The sequence below is a fragment of the Sphaerodactylus townsendi genome, linkage group LG13, assembly GCF_021028975.2.
Source record: "Sphaerodactylus townsendi isolate TG3544 linkage group LG13, MPM_Stown_v2.3, whole genome shotgun sequence".
Lineage (NCBI taxonomy): Eukaryota > Metazoa > Chordata > Lepidosauria > Squamata > Sphaerodactylidae > Sphaerodactylus > Sphaerodactylus townsendi.
This window is the reverse complement of record NC_059437.1, coordinates 33,599,305-33,622,573: the sequence shown is the minus strand read 5'-3', so window position 1 is coordinate 33,622,573 and position 23,269 is coordinate 33,599,305. Positions and strand designations below refer to the sequence as shown.

At 45.2% G+C, this 23,269-nt stretch overlaps 1 protein-coding gene across 1 annotated transcript in view; it reads right to left on the bottom strand.

Moving 5' to 3' along the window:
* Nucleotides 1-23,269, bottom strand: part of LOC125443037 (gamma-aminobutyric acid receptor subunit gamma-4) — a 50,937-nt gene that overhangs the window by 22,869 nt on the left and 4,799 nt on the right. Inside the window, exons 2-3 of the mRNA XM_048514898.1 lie at nt 15,021-15,169; nt 12,627-12,694 (exon numbers count right to left, since the gene is read on the bottom strand). Coding sequence (XP_048370855.1) covers nt 12,627-12,694; nt 15,021-15,169 — 217 coding nt within the window. The remainder of the gene's footprint in view (nt 1-12,626; nt 12,695-15,020; nt 15,170-23,269) is intronic.

The window sequence follows — 23,269 nt, the reverse complement described above, 5'->3', positions numbered from 1 at the left end:
CTGCTCCCTTCAATTTTTCCTAGCACGATTGTCTTTTCAGTGACTCATGTCTTCTTATAATGTGACCAAAGTATGATCGCCTCAGTTGAGTCATTTTAGCTTCTAGGAACAGTTCAGGCTTGATTTGATCTAGAACCCACTTATTTATTTGTTAGGCAGTCTACGGTATCTGCAACACTCTCCTCCAATGCCACATTTCAAAGGAATCTACTTTCTTCCCATGCACCCTAAAATGGGCTGTGTCACTTTTGGATGCATTATACCCACATGATGCCGGCTCTTCCTAATACAGGGCAGGCCAATTCCATGCCAGCTGTTCCTCCTATGACCTCTCTTTCTTCTCCTTATCAGGTGCAGCCTGACACCATCCATGCCAAACCACAGTGACCTAGATGCATATGTTTAGCTCCTGATTAGCAGTCATCACCCAAGGGACCAAGAGAGTCCTTGAGTCGAGACATGACATCAGACAGACTTTGCTCAGAGAAATGCAAGCTGTCTGCATTATCCAAGACGAGGCTTTCTTTTTCAAACAAATGTGCAGGAGGAGGTCTAGATTCAAAAGGCCGGCCGGCCAGAGTCATGAAGGTGTGTTGGAGGAGGACTCATTTGGCAAGCTGCTGCAAAGCAGGGAGGGTTTCTCTGCCATCTGCTTGCTGTCTACCCTCTATGGTGGATCCATCTGAAATCCTGAAGGTCATAAATGAGCCCAGCACCTCAAATAAAAGAAAGGATGGTCCTTGGATACAATGGGAAGAGTCCCAATGGCTTTCCAGCAGACTGGAGACACCAGAACTCTTCCTTGCCAGATTCAGTTGCAAATATTCCTTTGGAAGGCTATGAACTGGATAAGTGTGAGCAGCAGCAGTGTGTAGCTTAAAAATCTAGCACAGATTTTGTCTGAAAGGGCATGCTTGCTATCATTTTAACAGCCATCCTGGGGGTCCCATCTTTGGACAGGAAGAAGTTTGTTGCACACCGGACAGATCACAGACATGCAAATAGTTAATCCAGATGTGCTTGCTCCATGACAGATGTTCCTCCCCAGGGTATATCACAGGAATAGTTTACAGCAGTTTGTACCACACTTCCACTTCTTTTAATGCCAGAAAAATTACCCTTTTCATCTTTTACCTTTCATGTGGGCCATATTATACGTTTGAAGGACAGTCATATTTATTTGTTAATTTCCCATGAATTTAATGGTGGGCTAATTTTGAGGACAAAAGAATCACACTGGGAAGGGGGGGAAATAAAGACCCCCCCCCTGCATTGTTTTATCACATTCCATCACCTCACGCACTTTTACTCCTTCATAGATCACTTCCATTTTCAGAGAGGTCCAAAAAGTTCTTTGTGTGAAGAAGTTTTCGGGGTGGTGGTGGTGGTGTCAGTGAGAATGAGACCTTCCCTCCCGCCCCTTTATATACAGCTGGGGCAGACCAAAGTGACTCCCCCTCTCATGCTAGTTGGGCCTAATATACTTCTTCAGCAGGATATCTTATCTCCAAATCTTTCTCTATGGAGGAAAACACTGAAGAGCAAAGTAAAGTGTTCATCTAGCTGTTTTACACATTCTCCTGCCCTTGCTGGTTCACGTTTTACACCTTTGCCACATGGTAACCCCACAGACTCTTGGTCTGGCTTTCTGCTGTGGAGGGACTCCAGGGCATTTTTATGCTTCATTTTTCTCTCTTACAACTTGCTGCTCAGATTTCTTCTCCCTTTGTTTTGCTGTGGTCTAATGTTTAGTTTGTCAGAGTTTGCGCTCTTCCTGTTTGACTTTATTTGGGCAAAGCTGCTGTCCAGACCTTGATGGGAACTGTTTTGCCATTCTGCCAGATCAAGTTTGGCACAGGCAGGTTTGTAATTTATACACCTTAATTGTATTTACATGCCCTTTTCCCTTGGTCCGTAGTTCTCAGAGTATGCAACTGAGCACAAAAACAGATGCTTCATAGTGACCAGATCCAGCGGAGCCTGGCTGTGGCTGTCGTCCCCATCCCCAAAGCAACACAGCTTCTGCTAGGCTCTGCTCAGATGAAAGTCTGTTCCTCTCTCCCCTTCGTTAGTATGCACCACAGCAACCGCAGCAAAGAGGTTCAGCATTATAGCTTTAAGAAGGTTCTTATTGTTTGCAGAAGAACTGCTGATGGCTTATTGAAAACACATGTTGGGAGGTTTAACAGCAAAGGGGTCTCTTCACCCCTCTGAATAAGCAATTGGCAATGAAAAAGGGATTAGCTTAGCCAGCTCTGGTGGAAGGCAGGGAGGGAGGAGGGACTCTGATGAGGCTCAATGAGTCTCCATTGTCCTCTTCCTTCTGCGCTCCCGTTGCAACCAAGTGGTGAACAAGGAGTAAGGGCAGAGAGAGGTCTGTTCTCTGTCCAGCTGACGTCAGCAAGGCTCCGCAGATTGCAGTTATGACCTTGCATGTCAGATCCTGCCGAACACACTTAGGCTGTTGGGTCAGCTAGTAAATCAAACTTAGATTGGTTTGAGATAGGGCTGCGAGCTCTAGGTAGGGAAATACTTAGAGATGTTGGGGACGGAGCTGGAGGAGGGAAGGGTTTGGAAAGGGGAGGGGTGTCAATGGAGTATAATGTCATAGAGTCCACTTTCCAAAGCAGCCATTTTCCTCCAGATGATCTGATTTCTGTTGCATGGAGAGCAGCTGTAATCCCAGGAGATCTGCAGCTATCAACTGGAGGTTGGCAACCTTATTTTGAGACATGGCACATTTTCCTTCCTGCAGTACCCTGACTTTTGAGTCAGCTGCAGCTTGAGCTATCGTAGCCACAAGGAGATACTAGTTAAAGCTGGGGTGTCCAACTCTGGGGTGCTCGCAGGCAGAGGCGTTCCTCCCATTGGGCAAAGTGGGCAGTTGCCCTGGGCGCAGCCCTGTGGGGGACGCAGGTTTGTTTGTGGGATTTTTTGTATTTTCAGTGTTTTCCCATTTTCGGCCTGCAGAGGGCGCGGTTTTTAGGCTAGCAGCACCAAAATTTCAGGGATGTTTTGGGAGACTCTCCTGATGCTATCACCCAGGTTTGGTGAGGTTTGGTTCAGGGAGTCCAAAGTTATGGACTCCCAAAGGGGGTGCCACATCCCCCATTGTTTCCAATGGGAGCTAATAGGAGATGAGGGGCTACACCTTTGAGGGTCGATAACTTTGGACCCCCTGGATCAAACTTCACCAAACCTGGGAGGTATCATAAGGAGAATCTTTTACTGATCCACCACCCAGGTTTTGTGAATTTTGGTCCAGGGGGTCCAAAGCTATGGACTCCCAAAGGGGGTGCCCCATCATCCATTGTTTCCAATGGGAGCTAACAGAAGATGGGGGCTACACCTTTGAGGTCCATAACTTTGGACCCCCTGAACCCAAAACTTCACCAAACCTGGAAGTGGTAATTGTATTAGGGTGTCTCCTAAAGATACCCTGAAAGTTTGGTGCTGCTAGCTTAACAATTGCACCCCTGCCAGCAGGCACCTCCCAAATTTCCCCAGATTTTCCTTTTAAATCCCCCCGCCTTTGACATGGATTTAAAGGGAGAATCTGAGGTCCCCAGTTTAAACATTACAAGTGATGCTGTTTCAGGGTGGGGATGAATCAACCCCAAAATAGCATCACTTCCAATGTTGTTTAAACTGGGAACCCCAGATTCTCTCTTTAAGGTAGATTTAAAAGGAGAATCTGGGCTCCCTAGTTTAAACAATCTCATTGAAAAAAATGACGCTGTTTGGGGGTGGATTCCAGCATCACTTGTTTAAACTAGGGAGCCCAGATTCTCCTTTGAAACATTGAAAGTGATGCTGTTTTCCCCAATTGGGGGTACTGGATACAACACCATAAAATGTTTTCATAGCAGTAATAAAACATTTTGAAAGCATTTTAAAAATGTTTTCAAAAAATTATTTCTGCTGTGTGGCATGGCTTATTGCTGTGCTTAGATTTGTGAGTTGGGGCATGTTCTATAATGTGATGGTGACTTTGAAACAACCTGGTGTAAAAATCATTGCTTGGTCACAGTGGGGGAGGGTGGCTGCCCATGGGGGGGCCAAACTCCAGTTTGCCTAGATACGCCACTGAACGTAGCTACAAGGGGGGGTGCACATTGCATTGGGCATGCGCCTGGGGGGGCATCAAACTCAGGTTTTGCCCAGGGCTCCAGTTTGCCTAGTTACGCCACTGCTCGCAGGGACTGATGAGAATCATAGTCCATGAACATCTGGGGCACCAGAGTTGGACACCCCTGAGTTAAAGTGTTAGACTAGGATCTGAGAGACCCAGAGCACATGTTCGCTGTGCTGTGAAGTTTGCTGGGTGACCTTGGGGTAAGTTGTTCTCAGCCTAACCTACCTCATAGGATTGCTTTGAGGATAAAAGAGAGCATAGGAAACCAACGTACACACTCTGTGCTCCTTGGAGAAAGGGTGGGTAAATACAATAAATAGATGTACAATGACACTTCTGGTTCAGTGACTGTGAGGACACTGTCACTTGAAATGAGTTGTGCTTGATACTGTTTAGAGCTCCTAGAGTAGGGGGTCACAACTTTTTCTTTAACGAGAGCTACTTCTACGTAATAAAAAATATTCCGAGATATTTCTCCCCCCATCTTACCAAGTTTTATTCTCTCCTAGGAATGGAACATGGACTAGGAAAAGCACCAGAAATAAAGCAATTGGCTGTGCAGCAGAGAAAAATTCAATAACAGCTTTAAAAAAAATTGACGCCTAGAGCAGATCTTTCCAGAAATTTTCCCTAGGCTTTTTGTGAGCTATTCTGCAGCAGTCAGCAAGCTACCAGTAGCTTGCAAGGTACTTGTTGGAGATCCCTGGCAATCAAACTGAAGTAATAATTCTGTTTTCCTCTTATGTTTACTCCTTCCTTATGTAGACAGTTAATAAAAGTTATCAGATGTTTTACTGCATCTTGGATCCTGAAAGCTGTTAATACAAGAATGTGACTGTTCCCACTTGCTCTGTGCTTTCGCAGAATAATCTTCGGGGAACTGCCTGAAGCGTTCTGTTTTCTGTTATTGAAGTGGTGGGGGTAAGGGGTTTGCTCCAAGTCAGAAGAACACAAAATGGGTGATCCGCAAAGCAGCCATTTAAGCAAAGACCAAAAGCAGTCATGAGCGAAACAGGACTTTGGCCTTTCTGGCCATGCAGCGTTTGTTCATCTCTACACTTGACAGGTCCTTGTTTTTGCTGACTGATTTCCTCTGTTTCTAGGAGCCATAAAGTCAGGCAGATCCAAAGGGGCAGCTTGCCCTTGACACTCAACAGAACTACAATCCACAACTACAAAACCATTCCATAGCAAAACAGCCACAAATCCTGCCAATAAACTACAGCAGTCAGCAAAAATATAATTGAAAAACAGACTCATTCTGGCCCTCGCTTCCCCTCCACACGCCTCCGCATGTGCCCATTCATGTGAACACGATTAATCCTGGCCTTTTTTGCAAACAATTTGCGAAACAGAGAGAGGAGAAAAAATGTTGAGGGTATGATTTGCAAAGGAATCCTGTTAGGACTGCATCAAAATAACCCTTTCAAGTTAGGGAAATGTAGAACAGTTGATTTAACCTAAAGTCTACTTGGGAACAACCACCACCACCACCACCGCCGACGCCACTTTCAAGGGTTGGTCTGGCTCCTAAGTCTCTCCATCATAGATGAGGAGACATGTGTGACTCTTCTTCCTCCCTGAAGAAGCTGGGATGAGTAAGCAGTGGGTAGAGTTAGCAGGGTTAGCAAGAACTCTGAGAATGTGAGGAAGAACTCACCTGACAGATCAAGGGAGACACCTGCTGGAGGTGGAAGACCTTGGTAAGAGAGTCAGTGCCTAATTCAGGGGTCCCCAGTGGCACCTGTGAGATCCCTGATGCTTGCAATCACCTTTTCTAGTGCCCACCAAGTGTTTTGAGATGGAAGATAAAGCCAAATGAGGCTTTTGGCCAGCAAGCCTTCTGATATATGCTGGAGATTTGATTGGCTCTAGAGATTTTTTAAAAATGTTCCTTTGGCAGCAGCTTCCACCACAGCACAAGGATCCTTACTGGGTGACTGAAGGTAAGCTGTTGTTTTGTGGCTGATTGTATCTCCTATGGCAGCCATTTTGTGACTGTGCCCACCACACAGTAGCAGGATTCCAAAGAGCCCGCAGACTCAAAAGGCTGGGGGCCCCTGGCCTAATTATTCTGTGGGGAAAGACTGTTGCTTACTCTCCATGGTTGCCAAACACCAGGTAAGGAGAAAGCCTCTGGATTTATTTTTGTTTATTGACTTCACTTATACCTTGCCTTTCTTTCTAATGCAGACCCATCATTCTTCTCTCCTTCATTTCTTCCTCATTACAGCCCTGTGAGGTAGGCTAGGCTGAATGTGACTGGTCAAAGGTCACCAGGTGTGCTTCCATGGTAGAGTGGCAATTTGAACCTGATTAGCCCTAGCATACATATGAGGAGGCTGGCTTTCTACCTGTACCTTGCCAATAAAGTGGGACGGGACCTTCTGTATCCCAGCCTCCAATGAAAGTCCTTTCCATGGTGCCTGTGGCCAGAAGTGTCACCTTTCCAGCATCCCAAACTTCAAAATGTTTGAGGCAGGGGGGTTGTGATATTCCCCTGAATGGCCATCCTAAGGGCAGTGCTTTCAACTACCGCCAGGAAGCGATGTCTGTGAAAATGCACAATCACAACAGGATAGTTTTTGAAGAGTCTGTTCAACAAACACCCAAATTAAAAGAAACCATTAAATGGGGGAACTCGCTGATGAGCCTGCGATTTCAGCCTGCCTCCCCAAGAATGTGCTCCCAGGCCTAAGTCTCCAGGCTGGATAGAGGGGGGAGCCTTCATACTACAAACTCCTGCAGGTGGAGTGGGCAAAAGTTAGGGATGCTCTGAAGAGTCACTTGGAGAAGAAGAATGCTGTTACCTGGTTGATGTTGACTCCAATCAAACCACCATCCATCTACCACCAAACTCTCAAACTATTTGCAGCTACTCATTGACTCTCCAACATGCAAGATGGTTCGGCTGGGGTTTGGATCCTCCTTCAGGCTTGGCCTGGTGGGCCATCCTTAGCCTCCATTCAAAGGTTAATTTAGCTTTGAGAATGACCAGTAGGCACAACAAACAGGCTGCTCGATTCTTCCACAAGCCAGCATCCATCTTTTCTAAAATGAGACTGCATTTAAGGCAGATTCACTGCTCAGCGATCCAGCCCACAGCACTCATTAGTGTCATTTGACCTTCCTCACTCAACCTTGCAATACAATGGGGCGAGTAGCAGACGCTCCATGGTGAGGCCAACAGGGTGATTTGTACAAAAGCGAAATGTCAGTTGCACACACTTTCCCCAACTGGATGGACATCATCCACTGCAGTGGATTAAAATTCCTCTTCAGGTTCTGACCAGATTTCCGCCAAGAGCTGAGGAGAAGGGCACCTCTTCCTCTTTCAGAAAGCATCAGCACCTCTGATTCTTTGCCAGTGCCTCCCTCCCTCCAACTCTGAAATTGCAGCTCTTGTCCTGCTCAGCTTTTGCATCTCTTTAGTGACAGTTTGAATAATGACAATCTGGGCTGCGCTTCCGCTGAATGATTGATGGCGGAGATCTCAAAAGCTGTGCCCAAAGCAACACCTCTTCTCCAAACCAGCAGCTGAATTTCAGCTGGTTTAAGCTGCACTGCCCTCTTCTCTGCCCTCTGTGGCATGTAGTTCCCTACCCAAGATGCCACTTGTTTATGAGAACTTAGGCTACGACATAAATGCAAAGGGAAGGCTGAGCCTTCATGCAAGGCTGAAGCGTCCCTATGCCAGAAACATCTGCATCTTCTAAGGACGGAGTTCAGAGCCAGCTGTGACTCAGGTGCATTTCTGTCTCATGGGGCTCATAGCTCTCTGCATTGGCCCACTCCCGCCAATCATTCACCTTAACAAATGCTGTTGTTGAGATGATTTTCTGCCTGGACAATTTTGCACATCACAGTGAAAGTTTCCAGATGTGTGCCGTTTTCCCCACGGGAGCATAGCAACAGAGTCCAGTTTTTAAGCAATGACCTGGTCTTTGAAGCCATGTTCACCTAGCATGCTTAACATCGCTTGGGATTGAAAGCTGCATGCCTCCCTAGCAAAGGTCATCTGAGAGCCTGGCAAGATCTCCTGGTCAATGATTACTCTCTCAAGATGCTTGACCTAGTTTGTGGGAAAAGACAAAGTACTGAAACAAGCACAGCTGTGTCCTTGAGATGCTTGTTGAACAGAATTTAGTGGGAGGAAAAACAACCACCACCATGTTTTGGAGTTTGGAAAAAACCCCAATGTGCCCACATTCAATGGCCAATTATGCATGCCGAGGATCCTGAGACTTCAAAGACAACTGGCCGAGGAGTCTTTGTTTTGGGGCACGTTTGACTTTACTACCCACTGCCTTGTTTGCAGCTGGGACAGCTGGCTTTTTGCTTGCGTCCAGGGGAACAAAATTTCCCCTCTATTGCACATGCATGCTTGAATTTTCAATATAACCATCAATTTTTACCTTTACCTTCAGTAGAACAATCTATCAATAGATTGACAGATTGATAAATTGATATATTGACATAAAAACAGTGAACTATTAAAGAAAAGTCTTGAATATGGGATCTGTACACTTTGCCTGAACGCTGATTGTCTTTTATGGCAGGAAGTGATGGGAGAGTAATGGCGGCGTGCAAAGTGCAAAACGACGTGAACTGCCGTTTGCTAAGCTTCCCAGGTTCATGATCGTTTGTCTCCTGATGTGATGAAAACCCAAGTGTCAAGACTGATGGGCTTTTCCCAGTGTGGTCTGAAAGCACTGATTGCTTGTGTATAAAACTACGAGGCTGGAGACATCCTAGTTGGTGGATCAAATGCAGGGGCAAATCAGGTGTTTGGACCAAATGACTAATTTTATTATTGTTACATTTCTTTCATGTAAATATTGATTTATCAGTCTGTCAAGATGGTTATTTTTTTTAAATGTAAAGATCTAAAGTTATGCAAGAGTAGGGAGGCCATGAGCAATAGAAATGATATGGCAGGACAAGTGGAAGTTGTCAGCAACAGAGAGGAGGGTGAGGGGGGAGCATGCAAAGCAGTGCGAGGGAGTGGGGAAGACCAGGTGAGCTGGCTGTGGGTGGAGGGAAGTGTTCCAGGGCAAAGCTATGCCCACTGGCAAATCTGTTCTGCTGTGGCAGTGAAGCAAATTTAAAATCATCCTATAAGTGGATTTGTTTGCCCCAGAGAGAGTGAAAAATGAAAGTGGGGCTAGAGGAATGACATCCGTACAAGAAATCTTCCGATGGCGGACATTCACCTCCACCAGGCAGCAAACACCTTGTCCACAATCGGCCAATATGGTTTAAAAGGTTTTTCAGAAGTCTTACTCAGAAAATAAAATATTAACTTTTAAAATATTTTAAATGATAAAATGTTACTTTTAAAATGTTGATTTTGAATGTTCCAAGTTTTCTGTTTTTTCCCCCCTGAGAGGTCAAGGACTTGTTCTCTGCTATTCCAGAAGATAAGGTTAGATCTGATAGGCTTAAATAATAGGAAGACAAATTTCACTTGACCATTAGGAAAAGCATTCTAATAGTAAAGAACTAGAATTGAATCCAGCAGCGTCTTAGAGCCCCATCCAAAAGGGGGTGGAATCTACCTGTGGGAGCAGCAGGGCAGCTGTGCTGGTAGTTCTGCCCTCTCCAGGACACTAATCCTGGTGGTGGTGGGGAGCAAACTGCCACTGTGTGCCTGCCACTGCTCTCTCCCAGTGGTCAGATGCAGCAGAGGATGCTGTGGCGGTGTTCCTGTGCCTCTGCCGCTGGCATAGCAGGGGTGGGCCAGAGGCAGAGACAGGCAGGAACCAACATTAGTTGGCTCCTTTCTGGCCTTTGCCAGTGTTGTGCCAGTGGGCTGCAATTCAAACTTGAGCCAGCCTTTTGGCTGGCATAAATCCATGGTGGTCCATTTAGGCTTCTCAGTGGCGGAGAGGCTGTTGCACTTTGCAAGCCTTCCCATGTCACTGGGAAGCCTCTTTTGGAGTAGCAGGGTGGCACCACATTGGCGCCACAGCCCTCCACCTCCACTGTGGATGGGGCTGTCTGAGATGGACCAACAAGACCTACCCACCCTCCCCAAATCTTGGTCTCTGAGATGCTAAAGGACTTGATTCTAGTTCTTCCATTGCAGACCAACATGGCCATTCTTGTAAAAACTTTCTAATGGTGAACACACTTTGATAATGGAACCAATTACTTGGGGATGGGGGAGGGCTCTTGCTCCCTGGTTGTTTTTAAGCAGGGGGTAGACCAGACTGAAGCATCTGCTGGGAATACTTTAGATTAGTGGTGGCCAACCTATGGTGCTCCAGATGTTCAAGGACTACAATTCCCATCAATTGGCCATGGTGGCAGGGGCTGATGGGAATTGTAGTCCGTGAACATCTGGAGCACCACAGGTTGGCCACCCCTGCTCTAGATTGCTTATACTTTTCCAACTTTACGATAACAGGAAAGTATTGCTTTCTTCCTCACCATATCTCGATTAAAAGTGTCTCGATGTCGATTAAAAATGTCTAAAGCTACCAATCTTGATCCTCCTTGATCTGAGATTGCAAATGTCCTAGCAGGCCAGGTGCTCGGGAGCAGCAGCAGAAGGCCATTGCTTTCACATCCTGCAGGTGAGCTCCCAAAGACACCTAGTGGGCCACTGCGAGTAGCAGAGTGCTGGACTAGATGGACTCTGGTCTGATCCAGCAGGCTCTTTCTTATGTTCTTAAAGTTCTTTCTCTGATTTTAGGAGAGAAGCTGGTCAAAATGAGGAGCTCCTGGACACATGAAGCTAACTCATACTGAGTCTACTAAGTCAGAGCATTGCCTTATCAAGGTCAGTATTGTCTATTCTGACTGGCAGAGGCTCCCTAGGGTTTCAGGTAGAGATCTTTCATCTAGAGACCTTTCATCTGGAGGTGCCAGAGATTGAACCTCAGATGTTCTGCATGCAAAGCAGATATTCTACCATTCAGTCAGAGCTCACTCCACTCTTTGTTAGACACCTTGGAACTTCTCTGAACTAAAAGGCAGCATGTAAATATTTTATCTATACATAAATAAATAAGTGAACTTGCAACTGAGAAAGTATGCCTGTAAAGTGGATGCTCAGGTCTTGCATGATAGACAGAGTCAAAGGCCTTTGCCACGTGCAGCACTTAACACAGATTTTCCCAGTGATCAAACCCTTTGATTTGATTTAATACCAGCTGTAGCCTTGTATCTTGGAAACATTTTCTGTTATTCCATACACCTCCTTTCCCCTTGTCATCTTCCCCCTTGTCTCTTCAGTTGCATTTATTCCACACATTATTGCTGAAAACGTATTATTCCTGATGGTGGTGGGTTGTCATCCATGATGCAGAATAACACACACACTCTTTCTTTTGTGCAGGTTCTCTAGGGTTACTGCACAGTTACACTGAAGCAGCAATTCAAAAAATGTCTCAGCCTCCAGTTCTACAATTGAGAACTTAACCACACAGAATGGAAGCCAAAAAACTCTACTGGAGCAGGTGCCATTCCCTGTAGGAACAGAAACAAGTAGCCTACCCTTTCCCCCAAAAAACCACACATTTTTTTCTGGCAAAATTATAGCTGCAGTAATGCACAAGTGCAACTAAAGCAGTATCTTGTAAATTTCACTCACTCCTGACAGCAGACACAGCGTATCTTCACCTTAGCATTACATTGCTAGTTTGATAGAAAATTGACAAAGCTGATCCAATCACCCCTGCTTCTTTGTATCTGTGCCTGAACATTGCAAGTGCGAAGTGAAATTGACAATGATGATCCAATCACCCCAGCTTTTTTGTAGCTGTGCCTGAACATTAATAGGGCAAGCTCTAGTAGGTGAATTGACAAAGCTGATCCCAACACTCCTGTTTCTTATCTCTGCCTGAATGTTACATCGGTAATTCAATATGGCAACAGGAATTTCTTTTTGAAAAATGGGGAACAAGAGTGAGGAGCAAACAGCTGAAGGTGAAGTTGAGCAACTACATGAGAGATGGATAAGGGCTGGTTGTCTGGTGGAGTGGAGAAATAAGGACTGTTTCAACATGATCGCATGCTTAAGGGAAGTCAACTTGGAAACAGATAGAAAAAAGCATTGGGAGTTAAATTGCTCAGGAAAACAATGGAGGGGAAATGAAGGGAAAATGTTTCTGGAATCAAATGGAGGGAAAAAATGTATGGAATTCAAAGAAAAGTAACCCATAGCATTTGGTGGCAAAATTCAATGTAAACAGTTTGTGTAGAAAAGGCCAATTGCAAGGTGCTCAAGATAAATTAGGACCCAGAGGAAATAGCCACAAGATGGAAATGAGCAAAAGCTCAGAGTGGGTGGGTAGGGGGAGCTGAATTAGGAGGTATGTGAGAAGCAAACTCCATTAAAAAATAAGTCTCAAGTGGATGGACCAGAGAGGATAAACACTGGCAGTGGATACAATGAGTTGACTGAATTTCCTAATGATTCTCCCACCCCATCCCTGCTCCATTTCCTACTGATTTCCATCAATCCTCCAGTAGGTTCAACACTCACCATGTGGATCACAGAGACAGGTCCAATGCTGTTTACGTAGATGTCCACATCAATAAAAGTGGGCTTGACTAGAAAAGAGACCCAAAGAGACATGGATCAGCTGTGGAAAAAGTTGTGTGCTAAGGAGTGGAAAATACAAGGCAGAAAGGGCCTCTTGCAGGAAACAAGTTTATCTACAAAGAGGATACCCTGACCTGGATGGCCCGAGCTAGCCTGATTTTATCATCTCAAAAACTGAGCAGGGTTGACCTTGGTTTGGTAGTTGGGTGGAAGGCCTCCAAGAAAATCCAGGGTTGCTATGCAGAGGCATGCAATGACAAACCACCTCTGTTTGTCTCTTACCTTGAAAACCCTACAGGGTTGCTATAAGTCAACAGCAACTTGATGATACCATGAGGATGAGGAGAATGCGGAATCCAGCCACTTGTGGCTGCTCCTACTCAGTTGTTAAAAAACACTCTACTCTCTTGTGTGAGGTCTTTTTTTTCCATATTCATTTACATTGATTGAAGTCAGAGTGTTGCTCCCCTTACAGGCACCAGCATTCCACTAGTCCTGATCTCCAAGATCGTGATGCCAAAGAATTAAACATGGAACCTTATAAAAACTGGTCATAGGGACTTGTACTCTAAAGAACCGGGGAGGTGAACTGGGTGTGCAAAAATCACCTTGACAGTGGATGGTGAACAGGTGGGAAGAAAGAGGGTTTTAAACAGCATCTTTCCAGTGTGGTTTCTTGTGGGAATTCTGCTGCCAGCCAGGATAGTTGTTGGTCTCTTGGGAGAATGATAGAGGGATATCATATCTATCATGCATAGAATTTCCATTTAAACCACGCTGGGGTTACAAAAACTTTCTCTGCCTGAGTTCCCCAGAGAGCCACAACTTGTTAGAACCAACAATATTAAGCTAAATTGACCAATAATATTTATGAGAGGCTGTTATGACTCCACCCCTTGTCATACTGGTAAGCTGCCATTAATTTTGAACCATTGCAGGAATTCCTAGGCACAAGATTCCTGGGGGTGTTTTTTGGGAGGGGCCAGAAGAAGCAGAAAGGAAATGCTAAAGAATTCTGTGGCCCTTAATGACAAACCACCACACTGTATCAGAATAGAATTCAATAGATGGTGGAACCCTCTTCTCCCTCATTCATTTCCTCTCCACCTTCAGGCCACACAAAACCCCAGCATTACCTAGATTTTAGCAGCATCTCAGTCCTGCCCACCCGAGGGATTATTTTTCCTTTGGGATTTCAGTTTTCATTTCCTTTCAGTTTTGAACAACTTAAAGCTTCTACCCCTTGCACTTGGACTCAAGGCGGAACACACAGAGTGAGTCAATACAATCGACGGATGGGACATTCAATAAACAATGCAATAAGATTAGGATTGTAGAACCAAACAGAAGACTAGAAGCAGAACTGAAGTAAAGTATTAATATGACACATTAAATAATGCAAGCTCCCATTGCAGGAACCTAGTTTCAGCGAGCTGTACCCAGTTGTATAGACCCAAATAATTTTCAAAGTAACTTTATGATTCATTTAGGACAAGACAACTCTATTACCTGTGGGATGAAACATTTGGAAAAGGAAAGAATGATCCAGACAGGTAAATGGGAAGTTAACAGCCAGTTACATCCTTTTAAAACCACTGGTTTTCTTAGAAAGGTGTAATTTTGTTTAGAACAGCACTGCTAGATTCCAGGGAGCCCTGGGCAGGGCTGTGGAGTCTCTGTTAGCCCAATCCACAGCTCAAGGTGGCCGTGCCATCCTGCCATCTCCAGAGGGCTTTCTGGCAGCACAAGGAGGCAACAAAATCAAGAAACAGCCACCCTTTTCCTGCTGCCAGAAAGTCCTCCCTAGGGCTAATTGGACTAACACCAGCCAAAAGGATGGCGAAAGGTCAAACCTTGAGCTGCAGCATAACTGCCTGCAAAGCTGGAGTGGAAGTCAAGTAACATCAGCTCCATCTCCAGGAATGCCCACTCCCCATGCACAGTTGGACACCAGTGCAGCTCCGTGGTGGCCCCGACTTCCAGGTTTCACCACCGCAGAGCTGAGGCATTGACTGAGGCTGGCTGCTGATGCTTTAACCTCCTTGCACCAGCAGGGGAGGCAACGCATTGGCACAGCCCCCCCGCCCCGCCTCCACAACTCAATTCAGCCCCCATCCCAGAATTGTGCGGCTGTTTGATTAACATTATAATGTCTTGTCCTCAGATGCCTTCCTGGCCTTCACCATGTTCTCCTGATCTTTATGCTAGAATGTGATATACAACACCCTGAAAAAAAAAAAGAGAGAATCTCTGCTTAATTTTCTTTCTTTGTCCGAAATCTATATTCCTCAGCAGAACCATCATTCCAGTCAATGTCTTAAGAGTGAGACTTACTGCCAATATCCGGCCTCAGTTTGTTGTCATAATTCTGGAGCAGGGAGTTGAGGATATGAGTGGCATCTGTTTCCTGGGCTCTGGGAGTCAGGACCCACGTTTTGTTTGAGCTGAGGTAATCGTAGTCATATTCCTCTGTGCTCTCAGCCCTGCAGAAAACAGGAGGAGCGTAAAAAGAGAAAAATCTTGCTAGATCATACCAAGAGTTTATCTAGTACAGCAGGCTGTCGCCAGCAGTGGCCAACCAGAGGTAACAGCCCTACCCAGTTGGTTGTCATCCAACAACTGATATGCCAGGGGTAGATTGTCTTCAAACATGGAAGACAATTTAGCTTTCCTGACTAATAGTCATTAATATATTTCTCTCTTTTCCAAGAATTTGTCCCGCCCTCTTTTAAAGAAGAAGAAGAAGAAGAAGAAGAGTAGTAGTAGCAGTTTGGATTTATACCCCCCTTTCTCTCCTGTAAGAGTCTCAAAGGGTCTTATAATCTCCTTTCCCTCCCCCCCACAACAAACACCCTGTAAGGTGGGTGGGGCTGAGAGAGCTCGGTAGAGCTGTGATTAGCCCAAGGTCACCCAGCTGGCGTGTGTTGGAGTGCACAGGCTAATCTTAGTTCCCCAGATAAGCCTCCACAGCTCAAGTGGCAAAGCGGGGAATCAAACCTGGTTCTCCAGATTAGAGTACACCTACTCTTACGCCACTGCTGCTCCCAAACCCTCTAAGCCAAAGGCCATCATGTTCTGTGGCAATAAATTGTGTATTATGAATTATATAAAGAGGAATTTTATGTTCAATTTAGTGGGCGAACACATAACACATTCTGGTGTTATGGGGTAGGGGAAATTCTCTTTCTCTCTCTCTGAAAAAAATGGGAGAAGTGGACTGCAAATAGGAGGTTCAAGAGCTGCAATGAATTTGCTCCAAAACGTCCTCCATATTGAATGTCGGTAGCCAGGTGATCATTCAGTAAATATTCTGTGAGTTCGTTAAAAATGGCATCATATTTAACATTCGAAGTGCTAGCAGTTGCAGTCAATATTTACAGTTTTGGATACCTGACATGGAGAACCTGGAAAAATGTTGGCATTTGGTAATATGTGACAATTGACCTGAAGCATTTGTTCAGTGCATATGCTAAGTACAGTTTTTATGCTAAGTACAATCTTCCGGCTCATTACAAAAGGTACACTTTGAAAGCTGATGTCAAAATCCAGTCATTTTTGCACATGATGGATTAAAGCAACAATTGTTTACCCCCATGCCAGCCGCTCTGGAATAGCTTGCCTGGCCTGGCCACTTGAAAGCTGTTGGGCTAAACCTTTTCCAACCATACACTTGTCGGTGCTAGTGTGCTTTTACAGTAGGATGTACATGTTGTATCCAATCCATTTGCTTACGTCTCCTTTTTTAAAAACAAAACTCTGGAGGTAGAACTCTTGAAGGTAGAACTCTTTGCCAGCTCCAAAAGTCTACTTAACTACTTAACTGCTCACCCCCTTGCAAACATGTCCAGTAGGGAGAAGAAAAAAGGCAAGAAGCAGGGTCCACTTGCAGCTGGGTGGAATAGGCAGGATCAACAATGAGCAATTCATGCTTTTGGATCTACCACTACATCTGCCCTTACTGCTCTGAGGTCCCACAAGCAAGATTTGTGCTTCATCATAAGGACAGGATTTAGCCTTGGCCAGCAGTAACTCTAACACTGAGAAAAATTATGATTGTCAGGAGATCCCACGCCAGCCTTCTTCCATTTTTTCTCGCTTGTCAGTCCAGAAGTAAAATGTCACCCCTTCTGTCTTTCCATCCCTTCTGTCTTTCTGTCCCCCCTCACCAAAAGGTAGCCTTCTGCATATTTTCTTACCTTGTGTAAGGATATGTAGGAGAGTCACAATTTCACAATGCACTAGATCAAACAGTGCAGCATGCTGCAAGCATTACAGTGCTACGAGTATTACAAGAGGAAGAAGAAGAAGAGTTTGGATTTATATCCTCCCTTTCTCTCCTGTAGGAGACTCAAAGGGGCTTACAATCTCCTTGCCCTTCCCCACTCACAACAAACACCCTGTGAGGTAGGTTGGGCTGAGAGAGCTCCGAGAAGCTGTGACTAGCCCAAGGTCACCCAGCTGGCGTGTGTGGGAGTGTACAGGCTAATCTGAATTCCCCAGATAAGCCTCCACAGCTCAGGCGGCAGAGCTGGGAATCAAACCCGGTTCCTCCAGATTAGATACACAAGCTCTTAACCTCCTATGCCACTGCTGCTGCTAGGAAAGTACCCTAGACTTCCTTCCACCAGAAGGTGACTATGGTGGAATGAATCCCTATCTTGTGAACAGTTCACATTCCACATAGCTTTGTCAGAATACACAAAATCCTGAAACTTTGCTTTTTAATGGCTAGTAAGGTTCTAAATAATGGCCATGTACAGTAATGTTGCTGACACTAGACAGCTTGGGGCCTGGTCAGTATTGAATAGGGATGCTACAATATCTTTATCAGAGATAAACCAACCTTATACAGACTGTCTGATAAGGTCACTATTATCTACTCTGACTGACAGCACCTTTTCAGGATCTCGGGTCAAGACCTTTCACGACATTTATCACCTGGTCCATTTTTCAAATTGCCAATGCCAGGAATTGAAGATTGGGACCTTCTGCGTGCAAAGCAAATGCTCACCCACTGAGCCAATCCCCAGAAATATTTGATGGTATGTTTGTATTTAATATTGTAGCACTGGAAAAGGTGCAGAAATGGGGAACCAAAAGGAGCGAGGGGTTGGAGAGCTTTATGTGCAAGACATTGCTAAGCAGTTTGAGGGGTTTTTTTAGTACAGAGAATACCTAACTATGGGGTGGGGGTGGGGAGTTAGCATTCATAAAAGGATGCATGGGAAGGAGGAAGTGGATACAGAGAACCCTTCCCCCATAATATAAACCCAGGAGCATTCAATGAAGTTGATGGGGAGTCAGCCCTGGACAAAGGGAAGGAATTAACATGTGACATTTACTGCTGTAGAATGTAGTGATGGACACAACTTTAGTCGATTTTAAAGGTGGGTTTAGATAAAGTAGAGAGCCCAGTGTGATCTAGTGGTTAAGAGCAGTGGACTGTAATCTGGAGAACTGGTTCGATTCCTATTTCTCCACATAGAATCATAGAGTTGGATGAGACCCCAAGGGCCATCAAGTCCAACCCCCTGCAGTGCAGGAACACATAATCAAAGCACTCCTGACAGATGACCATCCAACCTCTGTTTAAAAACCTCCAAAGAAGGAGACTCCACCACACTTCGAGGTAGTGCATTCCACTGTTGAACAGCCCTTACTGTCAGGAAGTTTTTCCTGATGTTTAGGTGGAATCTCTTTTCCTTCACCTTGAACCCATGACTCCTGGTCCCAGTCTCTGGAGCTGCAGAAAACAAGCTTGCTCCTTCACCAACATCACATCCCTTCAAATATCTAAACGTGGCTATCATGTCACCTCTTAACCTTCTCTTCACCATACTAAACATATCCAGCTCCCTATGTCTCTCCTTGTGGGGCATGGATTCCAGGCTATATTGGTTGCCCTTCTTTGGACCCGTTCCAGCTTGTCAATATCCTTCCTAAATTGTGGTGCCCAGAACTGCACACAATATTCCAGGTGAGGTCTAACCAATGCAGAATAGAGAGGTACAATTACATCCCTTGATCTAGACATAAAACCTGCTGGGTGACCTTGAACTAGTCCCAGTTCTCTCACAGAACTCTCTCAGCCCATACTGAGACAGGTATGAATGTCTCTTGCCTTGAAAACCCTATAAAGTCACCATGAGTCAGCTGTGACACACACACACACACACACACACACACAAGATGAAGGATTGCTGCTGCTGCTGCTGCTGCTGCTGCTGATGGTGGTGGTGGTGGTGGTGGTGATGATGATGATGATGATGATGATGATGATGATGATGATGATGATGATGATGATGATGATGATGATGATAGTAATAAAAACACGGCCGGGAGGTTGACAACAGGGGTCTGTGTGCGCTCCTTGCAGGCTTCCCAAGGGCCTCTGAACCAGGATGTTGGACTAGGTGACCCGATGTTCTGATCCAGCAAAACTGTTCTTATGCTACCTCTGGGCCCCATAACGAAAGAAATGTAGAATATAAATAAATAAACACTAGCAATAAGCTTTGTGTCTTTGAAGATATCTCCATTTCAATTATGTTCACGCTAGCTATTTTGTCTGGAAACTGCTGCCTTTTGGTTCTGTAGTTTCAGGGGAAATCGGAAGACACCTCTGCCAGACTGTTGCAGCCCAGCGTTTTCCATGTTGTCCTTCCATCTTTTTGCACAGTCGGTTTGTGGCAGTATTTTTGGTCTTTAAAAACAGCTGCAATACTATCTTATTCAGTGTGAATGACAAAGTGTTATTAATGTATCTGGCAGAAGAAGCAGTAAAGTTAGTAACAACAGTAGCTGCTCTCATAACAGAAGCAGATTTCTATGTGTTTTTTTTTTATGCTGCTGCAAAATACAGAGGCATTTGTAATTGCAACCAATCTTTTACATGGAAATTTCTCCCATACTTCCACTTATGGCTGACATTTCTCAACCACTGGAGGGTTTCACCCAAGCCTTTGAGAAATCGGAAAGAGCTAGATTACTCTAGCATTATAACATTTCAAGGATCTATTTCAACTATGTGCCAGTTCTCAGCTTTTGTTTAAATTAAATTGTTACACCTTTTTGTTGAGGAAATATAAAGTCTGAATAAAGCCCTACGCTGAATGAGGGGCAATGGCAGGAGTGGCAAGGAAAATGGCACCAGTGCCAGTGAGATGTGCAAAAAATACATATCTTCACAATCATACAGTATTTAAAAGTTCCCTTTGATTAGGATCTTTCCACAAATATTTTACTTAACCAGGCTTGTAACGGCTGCAGCAAAGCAGGGGGAGACACAGCGGCGGATGAAAAGAGGACAACAGTGATGCGGCCGCTTCTGAAAGCAGCACTGCTGTAAAGAATCCAAGGCAGAGTAAAACTTCAACATAGAAATGGCAAATGATAAAAGCAACAGGGAAAAAAATCTAGCATATATAAGCAGCAGTAAAAACAATGACAGCCGCAATGGAACAGCAGGAGTAGAAAGGATTCATAAATTAGTCAAATGCTAAGGAAAATCACCTGGAACGTTAAGTTGAACAATGTTAAGTTGAACGTTAAGTTGAACATGCCTAATGTTCTTCTGTGGGGAGGGCAAACCACATCTGAGGCACCACCACAGAGGAGGCCCTACCTCCAGGTGCCATGAGAGTAAGGGTAGCGTTGCCAACCTCCAGGTGGGGCCTGGATATCTCCTGGAATTACAAGCGATCCTCAGATGACAGATATCAATTCCCCAGGAGAAAATGGCTGCTCTGGGAGAGGGGACTCTATGTGGCATTACACTCCATGGAGGTTCCAACCCCAAGCCTCCAGTTCTCTAGGAATTTCCCAACCGGAGTTGGCAACCATAAATAAAAGCCAAACTAGATATGAAGGCTTCACCGGGTCCAATCTTTTGATAAAGTCTAATGGGGCAATTTTAAAGTGCCCCCGTGACCCGCAGTGCAGCAGGTGAGGGGCTATTGTTTCTCCCCCACACCTTTTGAAGTGTCAAAAAGGTCATGCACACCCCTGGCTATTTTGGAACTTGAAAAGGCGCACAGGACAGAAGCAAGGTCACCTCATCCCACAGCAATGCAGGCCTGATCAGGATGGGGCCCTCACAGCATTTTAAATTGTCTTGCTAGGCTTTAAGATGGCAATGGCAGAAACGGGTTGAATCAGGGGACACGGTCACATTTAGTTTGACCCTCAGGCACAATGAAGCCCTAAACTATGTCAGGTTTAAGAGGCATCAAATCGTGGGGGGGGGGGGGGGGAATAAATAAGAAGAAGCTAATTTAGGAATATCTGCTAATTTTATTTTGTTATTTACATAATCTGAGGTTCTAACTGCAGCTTACTTAGCTTATATACAACTTGCCCCCTTTGCATCTCAGAAGGAGTGTGTGTGTATGTGTGTGGGGGTGTCATTATCATGCTCTCTGGGAGCACACAATTGGGACAGGGAGTTGCTTGCAAGTACATGTAAATTTTAGGTCTACACTGTGCAAGGGTGAAGAAATAGCACCACTGAAAGACAGGTTTTGTTTTTTCTAAAGTAGGAGCTCTAAAACAGATAGAAATTAAGTGGAATATCTCAGAAAGTCAGCAGTGCTGGGTGTAGGTTCTTGAAATTGGCTGGAATGTTGCCCTTTTCAACAAAAAGGCAAGGATTTTTTACAGCTCTCCCCAAGGCTTCATGTGTTTGCAAAATGCATGGGGGAAGCTCCACATGCTAATGTGCTAACAGATGTGGGGCTTCCTGGTAACAAATCTAAGAGGGGTCAGTATTACGCAGTTGCTGTGCGGGGGCGTGGGGGACGTGGCAAGCTCATGACCGAAGTGAGGGCTATATTAAGCACTGCGGAACCACTGAGATAATTCCATTTCCATCTGATAATGGAAGAGTAATGCAGTCGCAGCAGTGTGAAAAGAAGCAAATGGGGAATAGGATCTTTTTTATTATCTATACCATGTCCAAGGACGCCATCTAAACGGAAGGCAGCCCAGAGAGCTGCTTGTCTTTATGAGACTCTTCCTGTTCCTCTTTACTGGGCCACTTGGGGATGGCCTCCCATTCAGCTGCTGACAGTCTGGAGTGAACACTGATGAAAGCAAACACAAAGTGGGTATATACTATCACATCTAAGCCCTCTTCCCCTGACCCAGTGAGCAAGCAATGTGGGAGGTGTAGCCACCCCTTTGAATGGTGGGCCAGCAATGCAATCTTCTTTGGTAGCAAAGCCTATGTATAACTCTACTGATCGGTAAAGGACCCTATCAGTTACATATCTGGTCTCATAACACCGCCTTCCTTTCTCTGACCTTCTTGAATGATGTGGGCCAGAGCTGAAGATCTGCAAACATTATGGAGGTCTAGTTTTTTTTTTAGTGTGGATTACTGAGAATAACTATATTAATGAAAAATATTTTGACAGAGGTTTTGATTAGTTATTTAAATACACATCCCCATTGACTTACATGTGGAAAACAAACTGCTCAGAAGTAGTGCCCCAAAAGCTTCCCTGTTTACCAAATTCTGGCCCAAAGAGATATGCTGCTTGCATTCTAACTTTAGTGCACCCAGCCTCTCTTTGACAAAGGAGGACTGTTCTAGTGGCATCTCCAGGTAAAGGTAGTCCCCTGTACAAGCACCGGGTCATTACCTACCCATGGGATGACATCACATCACGACATTTTCTAGGCTGTGTTTATGGGATAGTTTGCCGTTGCCTTCTCCAGTCATCTATACTTCACCCCCAGCAAGCTGGGCACTCATTATATAAACCTTGGAAGGATGGAAGGCTGAGTCAACCTGGAGCTGGCAACCTGAAACTGACTTCCATTGGGATCCAACTCTGGTCATGAGCAGAACTTTGACTGCATGGCCACTCTGTGCCACGGGACAACCTCTAGGAAGGCCTTATTATGAATCCTTTCTGCACAGTTCAGATAGTATTGCTCTCAGTTGATGAGTCCCATGAATGGTCCATCTAGCTTAGAACTGTCAGTGTTCATCCTGACAAGATGCTGTTATTTTGGGTCCCAGGCAGGTAAATGGCAGATGTCTCAGACAAGGATCTCGCTAAACTCTGCCACTGAGCTACACCTCCCCCAAAGCACATGTCAGTATACGCAGCTATGGCTGTCCCTTGCCACGGCATGTGAAGTCTGTACAACCTGCCTGCTTCCCAGTTTGAGATTGGTGGGGTTGTTTAAGAGCTCCACTCCCTGCCCCTACTTTCCAAAGAATGACAAGCATCCCCCCCCCCCCGATTTTCCAGGTGTAACAAGTGATTTGGCTTGGTTCCTTCATGCACAGAGCAATTAGGGGAGTAGAAAGGCCTTGTGTCTGTTAATGGAAAAGTCACATGCAGGAAATATTTTGCAATCAAGAGCAGAGCAGACTGGAGGAGACGCTGCTTTGCACCCGAGCAATTCAATCTGGCAACTTACAAAAGCTGCAGTTTGTCTCCATCTGGCTCAGGGAGAATCAAAGAGAAAGACGACCCCATGCTCGACATACTGGAAACCCTGCTTGTCAAAACAACCTATCTGGACCAAGCCTTGCATGGGAATTCAGCAGGAAAAAAAAGGAGACTGTTCGA